We start from the raw sequence: 23,848 nt of genomic DNA on the forward strand, positions 1-23,848 counted from the left end.
TAGTTCAGCTGCCCTGGGTCTGAATACCTTCCCTATTTGGGGGAAATTCCAAGAAAAGGGAAGACAGGCCCCTCTACCTAGTACAGAAGCAGAAGAGGAACAGACAGTCCCTCTCAGCATCCTGGCCTCTAGCTCACAAAACATAACCCAAGTCAGCCAACAGATCCTCCCATTTAGAACTCTGAAGATTGGGGGGATGACACAAAGATCGAAAACACAGCCAGAAATTATTCATGGCACTGTGGCAAGTGTCTACTGGTGGCAGTGCCAGGAGCATCAAGTGTTCGTGGGAGACCAGACCAGCAGCAATAGCGCAGAAGGACCAGTGAGCAGTGCCAGTCCTCAGCGGACTGGCCATGTGACATGTTCTTCTCTATGCGCTCCTCACTCAATTTCTGCTCATTTTCTGACCTTTGTTGTCCAGCTCTCTCCTTAAGGCTGTGCGCTATATAATACTCTTCCCAAAAATGTATTTTATGCTTAGGTTAACCAAGATTACATAGAGAACTCTGAGCATAGAATGAGGAAAGAGCATCAAATAGGGTCAAACAGTAAAGAAGGTCAGGTAAGAGGAGGCCTAAAATGGGCCCACTGCATAGGGTGACTAGAACAGTTGGTGATCTTGGTGAAATTGTTCACGTGTTATGTCATTCCATCCTTATGACACCTTCTGAGGAAGATAAGGCAGGCACTACTACATCTTTACTTTAACAATAAAAAAATGAGACTAGGGGCACCTGGGTGGCTCAGTTGCTTGAGCATCCAACTCTTGATTTCAGCTCAAGATCCCAGAGTTGTGGGATCGAGCCCCGCATTGGGCTGAGCATAGAGCCTGCTTAAGATTCTCTCTCTCTTTCCCCCTCCCTCTCCCCTGCTCATGTTCTTTCTCTTTAAAAAAAATTTTTTTAGCGAGGCTAAAAGACACTAAGAGGATTGCTTAAGGTCATATGGTTCTTTTTACTATTCAAGGTTGCCCTCAAGAAAGTTATTTTATGGATGTTCATTTTAGGAGACGTTACGTTAAACGTTTATACTAATTCTTTATACCATGTATCAAATGACACAGATGATGACCACATTTGGTTCCCAATCCCAGACTTCTAGCTTCCTTAATTTTGGTAATATAAGAGGATCCTAACAAAAGTACTAGGATCCTTGTAGACAACCACCCAGAAACATACCTCAAGGAACATGAGGCTCCCTGCCATCACCCTTCCAGAGCTCATGCAAGGTACCATGGTCACTACTTAAAGAATACATCATCAGCTATAAGGAGTCCTCAAGTGGAAGAAGGGATCTTCTATTCCTGACCATGAGAACCACTGTGGGAATGAGCGGTGAGAGCTTTCAAAAGAAGATGATTATTTCTCAACTTCATTCCTTTGGGATATGTCACAGCCAGGAAGGGAGAAATTGGAAAAAGCAGCTTTCACAAGCTGCCAAATCCATGTCCTAGTCCCAGGGGATAATTAGCCAATGAGGTTTTGTGGAGTTGATGTAATGTTGGCAGAGGCTAATGTTTTATGGTTAAACATGTAGCCTCTTGATATTTAGCTACAGGGCTAAAAGGATGACATCTTGAAAGGCCAAGAAACTCAAACCCATAACACCACCACTTAGCAATTTGCATCTTAAAAGTAATTTGTAAACTTTAACTGACACATCTTTATCATGAATAGTTTACAAGAAATTTATTAAACAGTGAATTTTCTAAATCTTATTTAACTCTTTTACTAAGGAAAGAAATTTCTAAGCACCTTCGGAGAACAAAGACAATGTAGAAAGCTTAAAGTAACAAAAGAAAGAAATTAGAAGAAAGGAAGTTTTCCAAGAAATAAAGTCTGTTTGTGGTACTTTAATCCCACTACCAGCATACCAAGTTTAAAGCTGTCTGACGTCCTTATGAAAACAATTTTTGAAACTGAGACACTCAGCCAAGAGCCTTCAGGAACACCGCGTATCTCACAATAATTGTCTATCTTCACCTTAAAAGTTCTCTGAGATGCAGGAGGTAAGAGATCAGTGGGCAGGGAGCATGAGCATTCAGATGCTGACACTCTTGGTTTGAGCCTGAGCTATTCCATTTCAAAATGGACACTGGCTCTTTTAATGAAAACTGTTAAGTCCTTTGACTTAAATATGCCACAGTGATCTCCCAAAGCCTGAGACAATGCCAGTACATTAAAAAGAAAACATTTAAATCTCTAACTAATGAGCTGGAACACCCACTGCTCCCAAATATGTGCTAGCTCCATACTTGAAACAGGAGCCAATTTTTGGTTCAACCCTAAGCAGATGTATACCTAGAGACGGGATATGAATACTCCGTAGTTTATATATCTTGACAGTTTCACAAAAATTGAGAACAACCTTTCTCAAAATGAATGAGGGAAAGGGAAAGCTGGTACAAAAAAACATGACCCTCTACATTTTAAAGACAGACTTGAGGGTTATCCTTAGCAGGATGATTTGTACTTGCTCTACGAGAAACAGGAGGGTTGGAGGACCTGAATACTGAATGTGCCAGGAGTGGCTTTCTTCTTCTCTGTATCTCCAATATTTCATGTTCACGTCACTCATTCATTAACATACATTTATTCACCACCTGTTATGTATCAAGCTAAACAGACGCTGGAAATAAAATAGTAAAACAAAATTAACAGTAATAGGCAGATACATGCCTTCATAGAGTTTATAATCTAGTGAGGGAAAATTGAACCAAAAAAATCCCATAAATAAATATATAATCTCAAAGCACATGAAGAAAGACAGAGTGAGAAAGAATGAAAATAATCAGAGAGGAAAAGGAGGGAAAGAGGGAGGACAGGACATTTTCTGAGACCTGAGGATGAGTAGGACAATAAACAGATGGGAAATAGCGGGGAGGGAAGGAAGGAGAGGTGGATAAAACCCAGGAAGCGAAAAGGGGGAGGGGTGCTGAAGTTAAAGAGGTAGGCAGATAAAACTATGCACACTGACTGGGAAACATACTTACTATCCCAGTAGTACCAATACCGACTGCAGGGCCAGATATGACCCAAGCTCTGACTCTTAACTAGCAAAGTAGAATATGATCCCTGTGCAAGTGGGGACAATAAGTTTTTCTAGATTCTGAAATACCTTCCACGTAATACCTAGAAATTCTGAGTATATAAAAAATATACTTTTCTTCAAATTTATCAAGACTTTTCTAGAAACATTCATACTGACACCATAGTTGGGATTAAACATAAATTAGCAACATTGAGTCAGTCGACCAAAAGCCTAACTGCAAGGGGATCTTTAGGATAAAAGCTAATGGAAGATTACAGGATTTGCAAATATCTCATGGACTGACTTAGCAGATACAAAACTCAGTTTTTAAGATTCTTGAAAGTTCTGTACTACAGAGCTCGACAGAAAAGGGGGAGGGAGGCAAGGGACCTTTTTTCTTAACAGAGCCAGCAAGGACCTTCACATGGAAAATGTTCCTACTCTAAAGATATACAGGTTTAAATTTACTTCTTACCCACAGAAACTATTTGCTACATCGGAAAAAATTTCTAATGCACATTTATGGCAAGACACTCAAGAGGTTTTGCTTAGTTTCAAACATATGACACTAGTGTTCTGGCCATGGGTGTAGAGTCAGAAATCTTACTACACTGTAATTCAAAATAGCATCCTTTTTAATCCTCATGAACAGGTACAAGACTGTTAAAAACATGGAAACTTTCTAAATCAGGTTATGTGCAGAGAAAAGGTCGTCCCTATGCAGAAAGGAGGTCTAGGACAACAGAATTTAATACAAGTATTCCAAAAGACGAAGAAATTAAAGGTTTTTTGTTGTTGTTGTTTTTAATGGTTACGTCATAGTATTCTGGGGAGAGGAATAAGGCAGGAAGAGAAGGGGGCAAAAAAGGTTAAGGAATGTACTGAAAGAAAAGGACAAAGGAATCTAGATGAGTTGGGTAGACAAGAGGTGCTATAAAAATTTGGAGGATAAAAGGATTTGAAACTCAATCTAGAAAGCAAAATAACGTAGTGGTAAAGAACACAGTTTCTGAAGCGATCACGTAGGTGTAATCTAAGCTCTACCACTTATTTGGTGTGTGGCATTGACCAAATTCCTTATCCACTTTGCCCTTTAATTTCAACATCTGTAAAATGGGATAGTAAGAACATCCATCCCATATAGTTGTTGCAAACACTAAGAGTTAATATATGGGGGCACATGGGTGGCTCAGTCCGACTCTGGATTTCAGCTCAGGTCATGATCCCAGGGTCGTGGGATCAAGCCCCACGCTGGGTTTCATGCTGAGCATGGAGCCTGCTTGAAATTCTCTATGTCCCTTTGCCCCTTCCCCCCATTCACACATTCCCTCTCTAAAATTAAAAAAAATTAAATTAAAATTAAAAAAAAAAAGAGTTAATATATGTAAGGAGGCCTGGAACACTGTGGCACATGGTAAATCCTATTTGAGTGCTGGCTACTATTATGTTATTTTAAATATATTTTTATATTTTTGTTGGAATTCTCACAAAATCCACTTAGAATTCCATACTCTAGAAATATGTCTCTTATGTTTTGGGATTTGTTTATCTTTGCATTTTCCTGTTTGGTCTCTACTAGTTTTTAAAGGTTTATTTTTAAAATGTAAGGCTGCTCACAGCAGAAAGAAAGAAAGAAAGAAAGAAAGAAAGAAAGAAAGAAAGAAGGAAAGAAAGAAAGAGAAAGAAAGGAAGGAAAGACATCCAGATTGGGTAAGGAAGAAGCAAAACTTTCATTATTTGCAGATGACATGATACTACATAGAAAAACCCTAAAGACTTCACCAAAAAACTACTAGAATTGATAAATGAATTCAGGTCACAGGATATAAAATCAATGTACAGAAAACTGTCACATTTCTATACATTAATAATAAAGTAACAGAGAAATTAAGAAAATCTCATTTACAACTGCACCAAAAATAATAGAATACCTAGGAATAAACTTAACCAAGGAGGTGAAAGAGCTATACTCTGAAAACTATAATACACTGATGAAAGAAACTGAAGGTGACACAAACAGAAAAGATATTCCATGCTCATGGATTAGGAGAATGAATACTATTAAAATGTCCATACTACCCAAAGCAATCTACAGATTTAATGCAATCCTTGTCAAAGTACCAACAACATATTTTGCAAAACTAGAACAAATAACCCCTGAGAATGTATGGAACCACAGAAGACCCCAAATAGCCAAAGTCATCTTGAAAAAGAAACATAAAACTGGAGGTATCACAATCTCAGATTTCAAGATATAATACAAAGCTGTAGTAACTAAAACAGTATGGTACTGGCACAAAAATGTACTGGCACATTGATCAATGGAACAGAATAGAGAGCCCAGAAGTAAATCCACGGTTACATGGTCAATTAATCTTTGACAAAGGAGGTAGGAATATGCAATGGGAGTGGTGTCAAATAAAGCCTTGACAGGATCCTGGGCCGCTATTTTGGTCTTGGGGGTGGGGGGGGGTGGAGAATATGCAATGGGAAAAAGATAGTCTCTTCACAAATAGTGTTGGGAAAACTAGACAGCTACATGCAAAAAACGAAACTGGACCACTTTCTTACACCATACATAAAAATAAACTCAAAATGAATTAGAGACCTAAATATGAGACCTGAAACCATAAAAATCCTACAAGAGGGCACAGGCAGTAATTTCTCTGACATCAGCCATAGCAACATTTTTCTAGATATGTCTCCTCAGGCAAGAAAACAAAAGCAAAAATAAACTATTGGAACCACATCAAAATAAAAAGCCTCTGCACAGAAAATAAAACAATTAACAAAACTAAAAGACAGCCTGCTGAATGGGACAAGATATTTGCAAATGGCAGATCCAGTTGGAGTTAGTATCCATAATATATTTTAAAAACATAATACTTGGGGCGCCTGGGTGGCTCAGTCAGTTAAGTGTCCAACTTCGGCTCAGGTCATGATCTCACCGTTTGTGTGTTCGAGCCCTGCATCAGGCTGTGTGCTGACAGCTCAGAGCCTGGAGCTTGCTTCAGATTCTGTGTCTCCCTCTCCCTGTGCACATCCCCCACTTACACTCTGTGTGTCTCTCTCTCAAACATAAAAAAAGTTAAAAATTTTAGAAAAACACCCCAAAACCAAATAATCCAATTAAAAAATAGGCAGACTACATGAACAGACATTTCTCCAAAGAAGACATACAGATGGCCAACAGACACATGAAAAGATGCTAACATCACTCATCATCAGGGAAATGCAAATCAAAACCACAATGAGATATCACCTCACCTGTCAGAATGGCTAACAAAACACAAGAGGTAACAAGTTTGGCAAGGTCATGGAGAAAAAGGAATCCCCACGCAATGGTGGTGGTAATACAAACTGGTGCAGCCACTGTGGAAAACACTATGGAGTTTCCTCAAAAAATTAAAAATAGAATTACCATATGATCCAGTAATCCCACTACTAATTATTTACACAGAGAATACAAAAACACTAATTCAAAACAATATATGCACTTTTGTTTATTGCAGCATTATTTTAAAATAATCAAATTGGGGAAGCAACCGAAGTGTACACACACACACACACACACACACACACACACACACACACGGAATACTACTGAGTCATAAAAAGAATGAAGTCTTGCCGTTTGCAACAACATGGACGGATCTAGAGGGTATAAGGCCAAGTAAAATAAGTCAGCCAGCGAAAGACAAATATGATGTAATTTCACTCATATGTGGAACTTAAGAAACAAAACAAATGAACAGGGGTGCCTATGTCAGTTAAACGCCTGACTTCAGTTAGGTCATGATCTCACGGTTCATAAGTCTGAGTCCTGTGTTGGGCTCTCTGCTGTCAGCGCAGAACCTGCTTCAGATCCTGTTTCCCTCTCTCTCTGCCCCTCCCCCACAGGCGCACATGTGTGTGTGTGTGTGTGCGAGCGCGCCCGCACACACGCACTCTCTCTCTCTCAAAAATAAAAAATACTTAAAAAACAAAGAAAAAAAAGATACAATAAAACAGACTTTCTAAATTCAGAGTACAGACTGGTGGTTACCAGAGGGGAGGCTGGTCGGAGGGGGTATGAGTGAAGTTGGCGAAGGGGATGAAAAGTATACTTTTTGTGATGAGCACTTAGTACTGTAGAGAATTGTTCAATCACTATATTGTACACCTGAAACTAATGTAACACTGTATATTAATTATACTGGAATTAATATATATAATATATATTATATAAATTTATTTTGTATAAATTTTGTATCTTATAAATATTTTATAAATTCATTATATAAATATATATAAAAAGCTAACTTGGTTATGCTTAAGGGAAATAACAGAAGATTTATCCACCTTTGGGGCACAGTTTTAAATGGGAAAACACCTTACCCAGTGTTCAGTATTGTCAGGTCAAAGAATTGAGTGAGGGCAAAGGAAGGAAATCTCAGGGAGAAAATTCAGAAATCACCTACAAAGCTGATCTTTCTAACTTAGAAATGATCTCCCAGAACTATTCCCTTGAGAGGTTTTGTGTAGTATAGCACATTTCCTAGCAAGAGATCAGGGGCTGGGAGAGAGAAATGGTGTAGGTAGGAAAGAAATTCATGTATTTGTTTGTGTTTGTTTGTAGCAACACCTAACAGTGCCACCACCTTTTTTCCCTTTGCTTCCTTCCTTCAAGAGTCATTTTACCCCCAACCTCCTCGTGCCCAAATTAGCTCTGGTACTCTACAGTAGAGGTGAAAGGCAATAGACCCGATGTTATACCCAACGGTACATTTTCTGCTGCACATAAAAGGAAAACAGCAAGGGCACCTGGGTGGCTCAGTCAGTTAAACATCCAACTCTTGATTTTGGCTCAGATCATGATCTCATGGTTCATGGAATCGAGCGCCACACTGGGCTCCAAATTGAAAGTGTGGTGCTGCCTGGGATTCATTCTCTCTCTCTCTCTCTCTCTCTCTCTCTCTCTCTCTCTCTCTCAAAATAAATAGATTTAAAACAAAAAAGGAAAACAGCAATACAATAGAATGTTCCATAAACTTAACAAAAATTAGAACAATTACACCCACTCCTACCTTTGAAAAGAACAGCAACAGAATCATGTTAGTTCAAAAGCACAAGAGCATAGTCTGACTGGAACTGATCAATCTAAGTTCACTTTGTAAACAGACTAGATGGAAAAGGGAGAGAGAAATTAACAACAGAAGTCAGAGTCCTTGGGTTAATTTGTGGTTCAGTTGTTGGCCTATAAGAAAAAGGATTTTTTAAGTTTATTTGTTTATTTTGAGAGAGAGAGAGGGAGTGGGGGAAGGGCAGAGAGAGAGAGGAATCCCAAGCAGGCTCTGTGCAGTCAGCACAAGCTCGATGCTGGGTTGAAACTCACAAACTGCGAGATCATGACCTGAGCTGAAGTCAGATGCTTAACTGACAGCCACCCAGGTGCCCCAAGAGTTTTAACCTAAAGATCACTTTAAGCTTACAACAATTAGAGATAATTTTATAAGTTTTAAAAATCAATTTTATTGAAGTTTAATTTAGATATAATATACTTCACCCATTTTAGGCATGTAGTTCAATGCATTTTGACAAATGCATATACCTGCATAACTACTACAATAATAAATACACATTTTCATCCCATAAAGTTCTCTTATGCCCCTTTGCAGTTAACTTCTCTGTTTCTGGCCCCAGGCAACAACTGATTTGCTGTCTGTCACTCTAGAGAACCTTGCATATTGTTTATACAATTTTTTTCTATTGAGAAATAATTCACATACCATACCGTTCAATTCACCCAAAGTGTATAATCCAGTAGTTTTTAGTATATTCTCAAAGGTGTGCAACCATCACTATCTAGTTCTAGAACATTTTCATTACCTCCCCCCACCAAAAAACCCCCATATCCATTAGCAGTCAGTCAACACCCCATTTCATTCCCCAACACCAGGTCCTGACAACCAACGGTCTATTTTCTGTCTCTATGGATTTGCCTATTCTGGACATTTCATATAAATAGAATTTACAATATGTGGCCTTTTGTGTCTATCTTCACTTGGCATGGTTTCAAGGTTCATTTGTTTCACAGACCATATGTGTACTTCATTCCTTTTTATGGCTGAATAACATTCCATCGTAAAGATATACCACATTTTGTTTATCCATTCAACTGATGGACATTTGTGTTGTTTCTACTTTTGGCTAATGCTGCTATTAACATTTGTGTTTAAGTTTTTGTGTGGACAAATGTTTTCAATTTTCTTGAGTATACACCTAGGCATGGAATTGCTGGGTCATATGGTAAGTCTACGTTCATTGTTTTGAAAAGCTGCCAAACTGCATTTTTCAAGTAAGCTTTTTATGTTGAGGTAATTATAGATTCATATGCAAGTTACAAGAAATAATACAGGGAGCGTGCCTCGGTGGCTCAGTCGGTTAAGTGTCGACTTCAGCTCAGGTCATGATCTCACAGTTCGTGAGTCCGAGCTCCACGTCAGGTTCTGTGCTGATAGCTCAGAGCCTGGAGCCTGCTTTGGATTCTGTGTCTCCCTCTCTCTCTGCTCCTTCCCCACTCTGTCTCTCTCTGTCTTAAACATAAACATTAAAAAAAATAATAAAGAATACAGAGAGATCCCACATACCCCTCACCCAGTTCCCCCCAATGATAACATCTTGCAAAACTACAGTGCAACATTACAACCAGGATATTGACAGTGATACAATCGAGATACAGAACATTTCCATCATGTTGACCTTTTATAACCACATCTACTTTCCTCCCAGCCCCCGACAACCATCAATCTGTTCTCCATACCTATAATTTTATCATTTCAAAAATGTTATACAAATGAAATCCTACAGTACATAACCTTTTGGGATTGGCTTTTTCACTCAGCGTAATTGTCTGGAGAGACATCCCGGGTGTTTTATGTATCAGTAGTTTGGTCCTTTGTTATTACTATTATTATTATTACTGAATAGTATGTTGCAACCTGCATTTTTAAGGACATTATATAAATGGTACCATTCAGTATATACTCATTTGAGTCTAGCTTCTTACATTCAGCACGTTTCTGAAATTCACCCATGTTTTTTATTTAAAAAATTTTTTTAATGTTTATTTTTTTGAGAGAGAGAGAGTGCACGAGCAGTGGAGGAACAGAGAGAGGGAGGCAGGGTCCTTCCTAAGCGGGCTCCATGATGACAGCAGTGAACCACATGCGGGGCTCAAACTCATGAACTATGAGACCATGACCTGAGCCTAAGTCGGATGCTCAACTGACTAAGCCACCCAGGCACCCCCATGTTCTTGAATACATCAGTAGTTTGTTCATTTTTATTGCCAGTAATTTTCCACTTTATGTACCATAATTTATCCATTCACCTGCTGATGGACATCTTTGTTCTTTCCAGTTTAGAGTCATTAAGAATAAAGCTGCTATCAACCCTCATGTGCAAATGTGAATATGTTTCTACTTCTCTTGGATAAAGACCTAGGAGTAGGACTGCTAGGTCATGGAGTAAATATGTTTAACTTTATAAGAAATGCCAGATCGTTTTCCAGGGGCACCTGGGTGGCTCAGTCGGTTATGCATCTGACTCTTGGTTTTGGCTCAGGTCACGATCTCAAGGTTGGTGGGATCCAGCGCCACATGGGGCTTCTGCACTGATAGCATGGAGCTTGCTTGGGTTTTGCAATCTTAGGTAAGTCACTTAACATTCTTAGTTCCCAATTTGCTCATCTGTAAAATGAAGGATCACCTCCAAGATCCCTTTTCAGGTAAACATTTCAGGTAAACATGCCAAGGAGAAGCCTATTTGTTCTTTCTCCCCAAAAGTCAAGAAAAATGGCTAAGAAGGTGTCAAACTGTGAACATTTCTCAAATGCAGAATACTGTACTAGGAACAAGTTTTCTTTTTTTTGTTTCCTATTTATCCAACGCTCCCACACTAATTAGAAATCATATAATCTTTCTAACCACTGCATTCTTCTCTTCTCATTTTTATCATTTTGGGCAGTGCTTACCATCCAGGAAATACACCAACAAGTCACCTTAGTGTTACCCGTTTACCTCAAAAACAAAGTCAACATAAATACGTTAGGACAATAGAGCTCAACTTTAACACGCACCTGAGGACCGTGTGCAAATGAAGATTGTGACTGTGTGTGTGAGGGGGGCCTAAGACTCTGCATTCCTAAAAAGCTCTCAGGTGATACAGATGCTGCTGGTCTTTGCAATACGCTTTGAGCAGCAAGGTATTAGAAGACTGAGGTCATAGTTTCCGTTTGGGCAGCTTCATTAATGTTGACACCATAAGTTTTCAATACTCTCTACACAACCGAATATTTTATAAATTAGTCTTACGCACTGATTTGAGGAATATAATATAACTGATTCTCAAGAGAATATACTAAGTTAACAGTTCAGAAAATCAAGGCCAGTTTAATTAACACTTTAATTCTTCAACATAAAAGCTTCAGGTCCTATTTATAAGGCAAAGATGAGGCAATAAGAGTTTTGGCTTTCTGATGAAGAACAGATGGACTGTCAAGAGGATTTCACACTTAAACCCTAGGGTCAAAGGACAAAATACATTATGAAAACATAGCTTCAAATAATTAAGGCATTTTATACTACTGCCATTATTTATGCCTATGAGAATTCAAATTCTTACCCATCAAAAACAAAACAAAAAAAAAAACTTCATATGTTTTTACTTCATAAAACTTCTGAAAGGTTCAGCAAATTGAGAGTAGTTCGTGTGCTCAGGAAGGATCTATGGCTCTGCCAAGAACATGGCCTAATACAAACACTGCAAAGATGATTTTCAATAAATCTTACAAAATAGAAACAAAGGCAAAAAATGTAACAGTGATTTATACTATTCTATACTATATTTAAACTAGACTGGTCAGAAGGAATAGCTTAATGGGATGAAGTGCCTCCTTACCATGCACTGTTTGGTCTTTGCCTGCAGAGGTCCCTAATCAATAGTTCTAGCTCCAAATCCAAGATGCTATACTTCCAGCCATTTTCTTCCTCTTATATAACTAACTGCACCTATATGACCTACATGTGCACACACACACACACAATTAAATATGGTTTTCATCTGAATACAACAGAAATGTATGTTTATGATAGAAAATCAGAGAGATACAGGAAAACTTCAAAGAAAAAAACACCCTACTACCCAGCAACAACTATTAATATTCTGGTATATATTTCTTACAGTCATTTTTTAAGGATCAAATGGAAAAACAGTACATTTTTCCACATCTTCAAATAATCTCATGACTACATTAGCACTATAAGTTATTTAACCAAACTCCTACTGTTAAAATTCAGATTTCTGCTTTAGTTTTTTTTTTTTACTATTATGAATAATACTGCTATAAGCATCCTTATACATAAATCTTATATACCTTTTATAATTTCCTTAGAACAAATTCCTAAAAGTATTTCAAGGATAAAGAAGAAACATATTTTTTTTTTTTAAATTTTTTTTTTAACGTTTATTTATTTTTGGGACAGAGAGAGACAGAGCATGAACGGGGGAGGGGCAGAGAGAGAGGGAGACACAGAATTGGAAACAGGCTCCAGGCTCTGAGCCATCAGCCCAGAGCCCGACGCGGGGCTCGAACTCACGGACCGCGAGATCGTGACCTGGCTGAAGTCGGACGCTTAACCGACTGCGCCACCCAGGCGCCCCAAGAAGAAACATATTTTTAAAAACTTTTCTAAGAGTTGCCAAATGCCTGGGAATGCAAGCTGGTGCAGCCACTCTGGAAAACAGTATGGATGTTCTTCAAAAAACTAAAAATAGAACTACCCTACAACCCAGCAATTGCACTACTAGGCATTTATCCAAGGGATACAGGTGTGCTGTTTCGAAGGGACACAGGCACCCCAATGTTTATAGCAGCACTATCAATAATAGCCAAAGTATGGAAAGGGCCCAAATGTCCATCGATGGATGAATGGATAAAGAAGATGTGGTATGGGCGCCTGGGTGGCGCAGTCAGTTAAGCGTCCGACTTCAGCCAGGTCACGATCTCGCAGTCCGTGAGTTCGAGCCCCGCGTCAGGCTCTGGGCTGATGGCTCAGAGCCTGGAGCCTGTTTCCGATTTTGTGTCTCCCTCTCTCTCTGCCCCTCCCCCGTTCATGCTCTGTCTCTCTCTGTCCCAAAAATAAATAAACGTTGAAAAAAAAAAAAAGAATTTAAAAGAAGATGTGGTATATATATATACAATGGAGTATTACTGGGCAATCAAAAAGAATGAAATCTTGTGATCTGCAACTATGTGGATGGAACTGGAGGGCATTATGCTAAGTGAAATTAGTCAGAGAAAGGCAAATATCATATGACTTCACTCCTATGAGGACTTCAAGAGACAGAACAGATGAACATAAGGGAAGGGAAACAAAAATAATATAAAAACAGGGAGGGAGACAAAACATAAGAGACTCATAAATATGGAGAACAAACTGAGGGTTACGGGAGGGGTCATGGGAGGGGGGGATGGGCTAAATGGGGAAGGGGCACTAAGGAATCCACTCCTGAAATCATTGTTGCATTAGATGCTAACTAATTTGGATGTAAATTTAAAAAAATAAAAAATTAAATTAAAAAAAAAAAGAGTTGCCAAATGCCAAAGAGTTGTGGCAAGTTGTCAGAATGTACAGGAATAAATTTAAAAAAAAAAAAAAAAAACAATTGGGGTGCCTGGGTGGCACAGTCGGTTAAGCATCTGACTTTTGAATTTGGCTCAGGTCGTGATTTCACAGTTCGTGAATTTGAGCCCAGCATCAGGCTCTATGCTGACAGTTCAGAGCCTGGAGCCTGCTTCAGATTTTGTGTCTTCCTCTCTCTCTGTCCCTCCCCTTGTTGAGCTCTGTCTCTCGCTCTCTAAAATAAACATTAAAAAAAATTTTTTTTTTAAAGCATCAAGTACTATGTGCCAGAATTATTAAAAGCATTTTACGTATATTAACTCATTTAATACTTACAACAACTTCCTAGGGCTGGCATTAGTACTATTACCATTATTATTATTACTACTATTTTATTTTATTAAAACAAATTTTTTTAACATTTATTCATATTTTGAGAGACAGAGCATGAGTTGGGGAGGGGCAGAGAGAAAGGGAGACAGAATCTGAAGAAGGCTCCAGGCTCTGAACTGACAGCACAGACCCCAACACGGGGCTCGAACTCACAGACTGTGAGATCATGACCTGAGCTGAAGTCGGATGCTTAACTGACTGAGCCATCCAGGCGCCCACATTACTACTATTTTAGAGATGAAATAACAGGCACAGAGAAGAGGTTAAGTATTTTGCCCAAGATCACACAGCTAGTTAGTGGCAGAACTAAGAAACCTGGGTTCCAAAGTCAATGCTCTTAGATTTTTTTTAACATTTATTCATTTTTGAGAGACAGAGGGGCAGAGAGGCATTTTGAGAGGCAGAGAGCGAGAGGAGACACAGAATCTGAAGCAGGGTCCAGGCTGCCAACTGTCAGCACAGAGCCTGATGCAGGGCTCGAACCCATGAACTGTGAGATCATGACCTGAGCTGAAATGGGAAACTTAACCAACTGAGCCACCTACTTGCCCCATATGCTCTTAAACACTATACCTACCCTTCTCAAACTTTGATGTCCTGACTTCTTTACCCTCTTATAGTTATTGAGAACTTCAAAGAGCTTTTCTTTTGTTAATGTGGATTATATCTACCAGTATATTTCAGATAAGAAATTAAAAGTGAAAACATTTAAAATATTTATTATTACTTTAAAAAAATAACAATAAGCCTACGTCACATGAAAACATGTTTCTATGAAAAATACAATTATTTTCCAAAACAAACAAACAAAAAAAAAACAAGAGTATTACTGCTTTCCTATTTTTGCAATTCATATCTACTTCATTCAACCTGTTGAGATATCACATATCATACAGCTCTGGAAAACTAGAGTGTATACTCATGAGAGGACAACAGTAAAAAAGGTAAATAGTATTTTAGTATAAATATATAAAAAGACTTCATCTCATACCTACTGAAAAGGTCTCAGGGACACCCAGGGGTTCCCCCGACCACACTGTGAGAACCACTACACTAGTTAGTACAGTGCACGCTATACAAAATAGTTGAAAAGCACAGTCTCAGGAACACGGTCTTAGGTATTTGCCTAAAACACCTTCCAAATTTTCTGATCTATCATTTATTCAAGAATTATTTTAAGTGCTTATTATATGTGTCAGGTGCTGGAAACAGCAGACAACCAAAAGAGAGAGAGATCCCTCATTTTGAGGTATTTATATTCTAGTGGGGAGAGTAGCAGTAAACAACAAACAAACCTATAAACAAAGTGTGTGTTCCCTCAGATGATAAATGGTATGAATAAAAATAAAAGCAGGATCTTACAGGATGGTCAAGGAAGGCCCGAGAAAATGATATCTGAACCTCACCGAGAGGTGAGGGAGCAAGCCATGAGGCTACCCAGCACAAAGTGCCCCACGTGGAAGGAATATCCGGTGCAGCAGTCCTGAAGCAGGAGCGTCCCTAAGTTGTGCAGGGACAGCAAAGAGAGAGGTGCGGCTAGGACAGATCAAGTGACGGAAAGGAGCAGATGCAGTCTGAGGGTCACAGAGCTTTGGGCAGATCACACAAGACTTTGTAGCCCCTATAAAGACTTCGGCTTTTCCTGTGAATGAGAACCACTAGCAGGTTCTAGAGAGAAGGGATCTGATCTGGTCCTCATTTTATGTTTATTTTTATTTTAGACAGAGCGTGCACGTGTGCTCGTGTGCAGCAGGGAAGAGGCAGAGGGGGAGAGAGAGAGAATCTCAAGCAGGCTCCACACTCAGCGGGGAGCTCTTCCCACCACCTGAGCCCAAATCAAGAGTCAGACACTTAACCGACTGCGCCACCCAGACACCCCTGATCTTCATTTTAAATGGAAAATAGAAGTAATTAGTGTTTAAAGTAAAAAACCTGAATGTAAACTCTTACTGTGTGTCCTGAAGCCTCTCTGAGCCTCAGTTTTCTCCTTGGTAAAATGTGAAACTACAGATGCCTCATAGACTCGTTGTCAAGATCAGACAAGATAACACACACAAATACTTTATAATGTACAGACTATAAACATTTCATGACTAGATTTACTTTTGCCGGGTAACTGTCATGTACCCCCCTCTTCTCTAGGCCCTTATCCCATACTTACTCCACTGCTGCAGCCACCATCCCATTTATGTGACTGCCGTGAGATGAAGAAGACCCCGACACCATGAGTTCAGTCTGATATTGCCCTTTAACTTGTTGAGAGAAAGGCAGAGAAAGTTATTTTTTGTTGTTGATGGCAGAGTGAGGGTTTTTAGCATTTTTTTCCTTGTTGTTATAAAGAAAATCCTTTCAAAAACAATGCATGTGGTAACCATAAAAGTGAAGTTCCAAAAAAAACAAGACTGTATGAAACTCATCTTTATTTCATTTGGCACTGTTTTAATAAAGCTAAAACTGTGGTTCGTGGTCTTGACAGCTTGCCTCATCCAAAAGGAAACAAAAGGGAAGAAAAAAGGATAGAGACACATGGATGAATTCAAATTCCTTTGATCTGGGTCCTATTTCTAAGGGGATCCCAGATAATATTAATGAGTCAGAGAAAAGGCAGTAAGATGTAATCCAGAATACTGATGACAATAGCTGTCTGTCTGCCTACCTGTCTTCTGAGATCACCATCAAGGTATGAGATCATCAACCAGACCAGAGAAGGAAGGCAAGACAGAGGCCCACCAGAGAACCACAGGGCCTATAGCATCTGACTCCACTTCTCAGGGGCAGGAGCTAGACACCCAGGCCCTGGTTTTATCTCCACCTCTTAATATGTGAGTCAATCTGAGTAGTGATAGAAACCTGCAATGGAAAAACCCAAGGAAAACCAAGATCTCTGGGGAAAATTATAAACAATCTCCTACATCAGAGGTCTCTGAGGGTTTCTTTTAAGTATGTTCCAGCAGAAAGAGCACTATCATGAGAGTAAGGAAATGAATTCTCCTTCCACCTCTACTACTAATTAATTATGTGGCTTCAGGAAATAAATTATCCTCAATGGACCAATTTCCTCTTTTTTTTTTTTTTAAGTTTTACTTATTTAAGTAATCTATACATCCAACATGGGGCTCAAACTCACAATCCCAAGATCAAGAGTCGCATGTTCTTCTGCCTGAGCCAGCTAAGCTTCCCCCAGTTTCCTCATCTTAAATAAAGGAGAGGACAAGAAACACCTAAGGTTTCCTCAAGCTCTAAAATCCTTTGAATATAAACAAAAAATATGTTTTTTTTAAAGCCCACATTAATATTTAGATTTTTAGGATATTCAAAAGATAAGTATTGCTGAAAATTCTGAAGTTTTTCACCAGCTCTATAAATCCCTGAGTGATGTGAACCCAAATAAGGGGGCCCTACTTTAAAGAGTTAACCTACTACCAAAAAGGGCAAAAGTTACCTGCCCACCATCTTCCTTCAACTTTATTTTTATGAATTACTATTCCCCTCTCTCCAACCCAAACTATTATAAAATACACAGTTCAGAGGCAAATTGTAATGATCAGCAAACTAGAAACTTTTTTAAAGAAATCTGCAAGAATTAAGTATTTAGACATCAAGTGATGGAAGGAATAAATGGACTGAGGAACACTTTTCAATTGTTAAATTAATATTTTTTAATAGATAACATGTATATGGTACAAAACATGAAAGATTCAAAAGGCAGATAACAGTTAAAAACAAAGAAAACTGTTTTCTGAGGGATAAATCGGAGAGGGCACTTGGAGGACTTCAGCGCATGTTGTGCTCGATTTCTTAGGTTGGGTTATGTACTCCATATATTGTTTTAATACATACTCCGTATGTTCTTTCACATTTATGTGGTATTCCATAATCATAATAAAATTAGAAGATAACTGTTTTGTGGAACAAAAAGTCTCTTCTATCCCAATCCTCCAGCCCTGAGGTAGTCATTGCCAGCAGTTTCTTATGATCCTTCCAGAGATAACCTAGACAGAAAAACCAGACTCCCTAATGGTATCGCATCGAGATCAAGGTATGTCAAGGGACCAACAGAAACCTAAGGGACTGTGTCAATCCCTTTCTCAAAAGTCAACTCTGTCCCACTGTTGTAGACTCAGAAACTAAGACTACACTGGCTGGATACAGGGACGAGGCCCGCCTGGTCAAAGTCTTACATACTAGCTGGCAAGAGCCAAGCCCCAGCATTCCTCTGTTCTAAAATGCATCAGCCAGTGCCCCAACATTCCCTTACTCTTAAACTTCAGAAATCCCAAATATCCATCTCAGATCATTCGTTTTCTAATTACAGTGATCTAGACAGGTGTCCACAGTGGTGACAGATGCTTTAATCCTCCAATCGCGGTTTGATCAGAACACTTAGATTTAACAATACACATCATAGGAACACAGGGCACACTGCACATCCTGAGATGTGGAAGAAGTTCAATTTTCAAAGCCAGGCGTTCAACAGCACCTACTCTGGGCAAGGACTGACTAAGAGACGAGACGGTAGTTGGAGGATTCATTTCTCAATGCAAAACAGATTTTTAAAAATTCTGAGAATATCTTGTTTTAAAGGCTTATGCCTATTTATTAGGGGAAGTATGCCAAACCAGATTTTTCATTTATTCAAAAAAGATACTTACTGGAGTGTCTATCATGTGCCAATGTCAGGAGCCAAAATACAAATGACTATATTGCCTTTGAGAAGCTAATAACCTAATTAGAGAGATGGGTAAAGATGATAATTAGTGTACAATGTAAAGGTGGTGCTGTAGGAACAGAGAGAAGGAAGGACTGACTCTATTCAGATGCTTCACAGAAAGGTAGCATCTGAACTGGATCTCAAAGGGTCAGTAAAGAGACCATCAGCAGTGAGGAGGATGAAAATCTTCATATACAAGTATGTCTCACCAAAATCTCCCAAGCTCCAAATACTAAATGAACACTGTTAATAAATACACAATGTACCCTGGAACATTGCTATAACAGTCAGTATCCTGAAGTTTAATTTAGGATAAAGGCTTTGCATCTTAAATCTTGTCCAAAAAGTTTATTTTTAAAAGTCTCATTAAACAGGGGTGCCTGGGTGGCTTCACCTATAAAGTATATATTCAGGGAAGTCCAAATATTGTATTGCTAGAAATTAACCTATGGCTCATGTAGTCTAAATATCTTGACTTTTTTTTAGAAAGAACAGCGGGCTTTTAGTTTATCAAGGCTTCATAATGATGCTTTTTCTTTTCCTATCATAAATATAGCTATCATACTACTGTTGCAATCCAGCATAATGGCCACAGCTTAAGAAGAAAACAGTAACAATATTACAAAAATTTTGAACATTTAGGAACCACAAGTACTAGAGAAATCGGTTTGCTATGCCCACTTTCTCTACTTTTATGAACATAGGCAAAAGACAAAGGTACACACACATGCTATTTATTCTCTGCAGATCCTTCATTTTACCTGTACCCAACACCCTTGTCAATTTTATCTGTACTTGTCTTACATACTATTATCCTTTGAAAGTTTTATGAAGTAGTTGGTCCAACAGATGGGTAGCTAGCCCTGCCCAACATATGTCATAGGAAAAACAGCTCTTAGGCAAGGCAAGAAGTAAGTCCCTTGAGGGGAAAGCAAATAATCTTTTAACCTTTACTAAGAAAAGTTACTGGACTGAGATAATCTGTAAGTAACAAAGCGATCAAAGAAGGGTGAGAGAGTTCAAATGCTAACTTATATTCTCTGAGATAAAATGTGCACTTGCCCACATACAACAGAGAACTTTAACACAGAGAAGGGAAACAAAACAAACCCAAGCCAGTTTAACTGGGAGTGATTTCATCAGAGACAAGTGGGAAACAGTCAGATAAGCATACTATCTTGTTTAGAACACGGAACTCAAGAGATCTGAGGGAGGAAAAGGAAAGGCAACAACCTAAAAACTATAGCATATATGAACAGAAGAACTCAACTAATAAATGGCTCATCGTGGTCTTATTTGTAAAACCAGAAAGAACAGAACGGCAGCAGTATCTTTCCTCTTTGCCCTTCCCTGTCCATAAAGCTTAACCTGATAGCATCTGATCCTGTCTTCAGATGGATATCTGTGTCTTTCAACATACTATCTAAGTGTTCCCCAAGGAGAACAGTAAGACCAATTCTGCCAGAGACAGTATCTGCCAAAACCTAGCTCATTCTAATGAGTGAAAGCCAGTGGATGGGAAGAGGTCCGCAAATGCCACTTGTATGAATCTTTCAAGATATGCTCTGAAACAGGAAAACACTACAGACTACATTTTAGCAGAAGTCTAAAAATAACAAAAGAACATTCCCTATTTTTAGATAACTAACTTAACAAGTTTCAAAACACTAAAAGTAAAGGGGACCATTAAAAACAAACTGGAATTTTAACTGTTTTAAAAGACACTTCTGAATTGAGAAAATTGTTTTTAGAGACAGAATTTCAAAAATCTTACATTCTTTCTGTTGACTCCTTTCTTGCTCAAACTTTCCCATCTCCAAAACTTAGAGTCTCAATATTATTGGTTATAAAAGAACATTTCCAAGAACCAAAAGATGATACTGAAAGGAGGTTATACCACAAATGAGAAAGAATTAAAGAAAAATTTTAAAACATGCTTTCACAAAGAGACATAAGAGTGTGGACAGTAATGTATAAAACAGCAAAAGCAATTTAAATATCCTACATTAAAAGCAGTGCTACAGATAATAATAAAACACTTAATTACAGGAAAGTGTTTTCTTCCCCTCACATAGGTCTCCTCACTGAACGGTTTTAAGTCAGTAAATATCTAAAGCAAAGCTATGTCTGAATAACTGGAGTTTGCAACTAGAAAAAAAAATGACTAATTTTTTTTATAATAAAAACCTGAACACGAAGTACATTCACTGGAAGATTTATGTTTAGCCCCATCTATCTTCCTCCCATTTCCATCCAATCCTAGTACAGATATACCCAACCTTATTAAAGAAACCCATGGCAAATAGGATCTGCAGGAGATACAAAATTACCGGACTGCACAGCCATCATTAACATCTCTGGTTCCAGTAGAGTCATGACAGATTCTTCTCAGAAACAGCAACCCACAAATGTAATGAAAAAATTCAAAGTCACAGAAGATGTTGTCTTCAGAGGCAACTGAAGCTTTCATAAATTCAATCTCGTGCCTTATGCTCAAATCAGACTGTGAGAACTCACTCCCCTTCTCAGTACAGTTACCAATTTATCCACCCTTCAGGCAAGTCAAGATGGCACAGAGTTGAATTACTGCCGACAGGAAACCAAAAGGCGCTCAAGTTAAGACATATGAAGTGTGGTTAGAACAGTGAGTGAGCTCCTCCCCTTGCTGTTCGTCTCTGGGGGGAGGGGAGAGACATACAGAAAGAGACCTTCAGAACACAGATCAAATGCTTCCCCCCACCCCCCCACCCTTTTCAGGAGGAGAAGGTAAGGTTTGTTCAAAACTTTTAGTATAAGGGACTTGGCTGCTAATGCAGTTTAGAGCAACAGATTAAAACACAATTCAAACAACTCAATCCTTTGAAACAAACAGCCCAATTACTGACCCATTACTTCGGTGGGGATGGGAATTAGGTACATACAAACACATGCATACAGAGGGCTGTGTATGGTGAGTTAGTTTTCTGAAAAAGAGTTCTAAGGGCTTTTCATCTGTGGTATTTATGGATAACAGACTAAGGAAGCTGAATATTTAACTACAGAAGCACAAGTATTTCTCCACCCCCACTCCAATTAAAATATCTGTTTCAAAAAGTCATCTGAATACATTCCGGAGCTGTAATCTGTCTTTCAGATCTGCCAATCCCCTAAACGAGCCCCTTAATTTGTTCCTATGTGAGACATGTGATCTGTCAATAGACAGTTTTACTGATGTTATTTGACTTTTCTAAAACGGGTTGTGATCTTGCTAGACGTACGGAACACATAAGATGACAGTTCAAATATATAAGAATTTCCCTTACACTTCAGTTCTTTTTCCACTAGCACAGAGCAGGCTCTTCTGAACAAGAACGAATACAGGCATTTTACCTTCCACTGCAAAAGACAAAAACAAACTAAAATCCTTTCAAACCAGAGCAATTTCATTTATCCAAACTGAAAGCCTCACTCATTCCCTTCACAGTCCTTTTCACTCACTGACCGTCATTATAAGCACATTAAGATGCCCTTTAGCATATCTGACGGACTTTTAAACAGCTGGAAACTAGAAATCCATGTTTGGTATGTTAGCTAGAATTCCTTCATCTTTCTGGTGAAGCAGCAGCCTGTATCTGGAAAGCCTGCTGCTGCAACTCAGCCCAGCGAATGCCATAACGCTTACAGAGTCAAACCGATGATAAATGAGCACCACTAAGACCTTAGGAGAGAAAACAGTCCCACAAGGACTGAGGGCAATATTCTGTTATTAGAAGAAAGAAAGCAATGCAGACTTGGGGTGGAGGAGATGTTATGGAGGAGAGAAAAACTTCCTTTCTTTCTCACTCCAAGAACATCATGTTTAAAAGAAAAGCCAGCAAAGCTCGATATAGAAGTGTGGGAATGACTCAACAGGCAACCAAGCAGCAGCCAGTGTGGGCTACGTGCTGCTCTGGGAAGACAGAAGCATTCTCACCAGCCCCTTCTGGCAATCAAATTTTCAACTGTCTTATGAAAAATGGGTAAATTTCAATTCTCAGACTACATGGTAGTCCGGTCAGAGGTTAGCAACTAAAGGAAAAGCATCCTTAAAAGGTTGAATCATTCCTTTGTCCCTACGTGGGCAGTACAATCTGCTGTGTGAGGGTTTTTCAAATGAAACAAGTTCTCACAGTTCTGTACTTACAGGAAAATAAATACAAATTATAAGATTCCTGCAGAGACGATGGCAGGAAGGGCAGAGGGCTGTTTCCCTCCTGCCAAAATGTCTCTTTTTGCTGTAGAAGAGGGCCTGGAGGGTCATAGCTGTCAATACCGCAGCCCTACAGAGATACTGACAGTCATATGGTGGTGGCAGCAGTAACGCATCATAGTGCAAATGATGGTTAACTTTTTCATGGCAATTCTACACCCATTATCTCACCTGCAATTTGGGATCAAAGGAGCTCAAGAAAGGGAAAACAATTTTTAGACAGAAATCTAAAAAAAGCAATCTTTTTAAAAAAGGAAACAAGCAACATAATCTTTCCCTACTGCTAAGATTTTGCATTTACCCTGAAGGGTATCAGCACGGTGACAGACTCACTGTGAAACTGGCTTTAAGACAGGTTTTGCAAAGCTGGAAGTCTGAACCCCTATGACAGCCTCAGTGCCACTATTTTTTTGTGTGTGTGCCAGTCAGCAAAATTTCATGGAGAACTAAAGTAAACTTTGACAAGGTCTTTGTACAACTGAACATGCCTTTGAAGTTAATGGCACCAAGGGAATGAAGTGTAACGATCTTAATTTCCAATTAAATAAAAGCTCTTTTGCTTTTAATCATAACTCTCTAGCTAACCAACACAAAATTAATATGCTACAGTCTCTATTAATCCACACTAAAGGGACTTGATACCTGCAGTATATCAATGTACTGTATTCACAAAAGCTTCCCCACACCCCGCCCAAAGTCTCCACAGAGGCCTCTAATGCTCATAATCAAAGGGAGCTAGACAACTTACCCTACTTGAACTTCCTGCGGGATTTGTCATAGTTTCTACACTCTTCTTAAAACTTCCTATTTCCTTGATTT

General features: G+C 38.9%; 1 protein-coding gene across 2 annotated transcripts in view; it reads right to left on the minus strand.

The window, feature by feature from the left end:
• The window catches only part of MRTFA (myocardin related transcription factor A), a 101,337-nt gene extending 79,935 nt beyond the window's left edge, over window positions 1–21,402 (minus strand). Inside the window, exon 1 of one of the 2 annotated variants that reach the window (XM_047066807.1) lies at window positions 21,132–21,402. In XM_047066807.1, the coding sequence (XP_046922763.1) occupies window positions 21,132–21,177 (46 nt within the window). In that variant the 5' untranslated portion in view covers window positions 21,178–21,402. The remainder of the gene's footprint in view (window positions 1–21,131) is intronic. The other variant, XM_047066806.1, reaches the window with a different exon arrangement.
• Window positions 21,403–23,848: the final 2,446 nt, after the last annotated feature.

The sequence above is a fragment of the Lynx rufus genome, unplaced genomic scaffold (genome assembly GCF_022079265.1).
Source record: "Lynx rufus isolate CCGP_SWC_20201006 ecotype Redwood Valley unplaced genomic scaffold, mLynRuf1.p SCAF_7, whole genome shotgun sequence".
In the NCBI taxonomy this organism is placed as follows: Eukaryota; Metazoa; Chordata; class Mammalia; order Carnivora; family Felidae; genus Lynx; species Lynx rufus.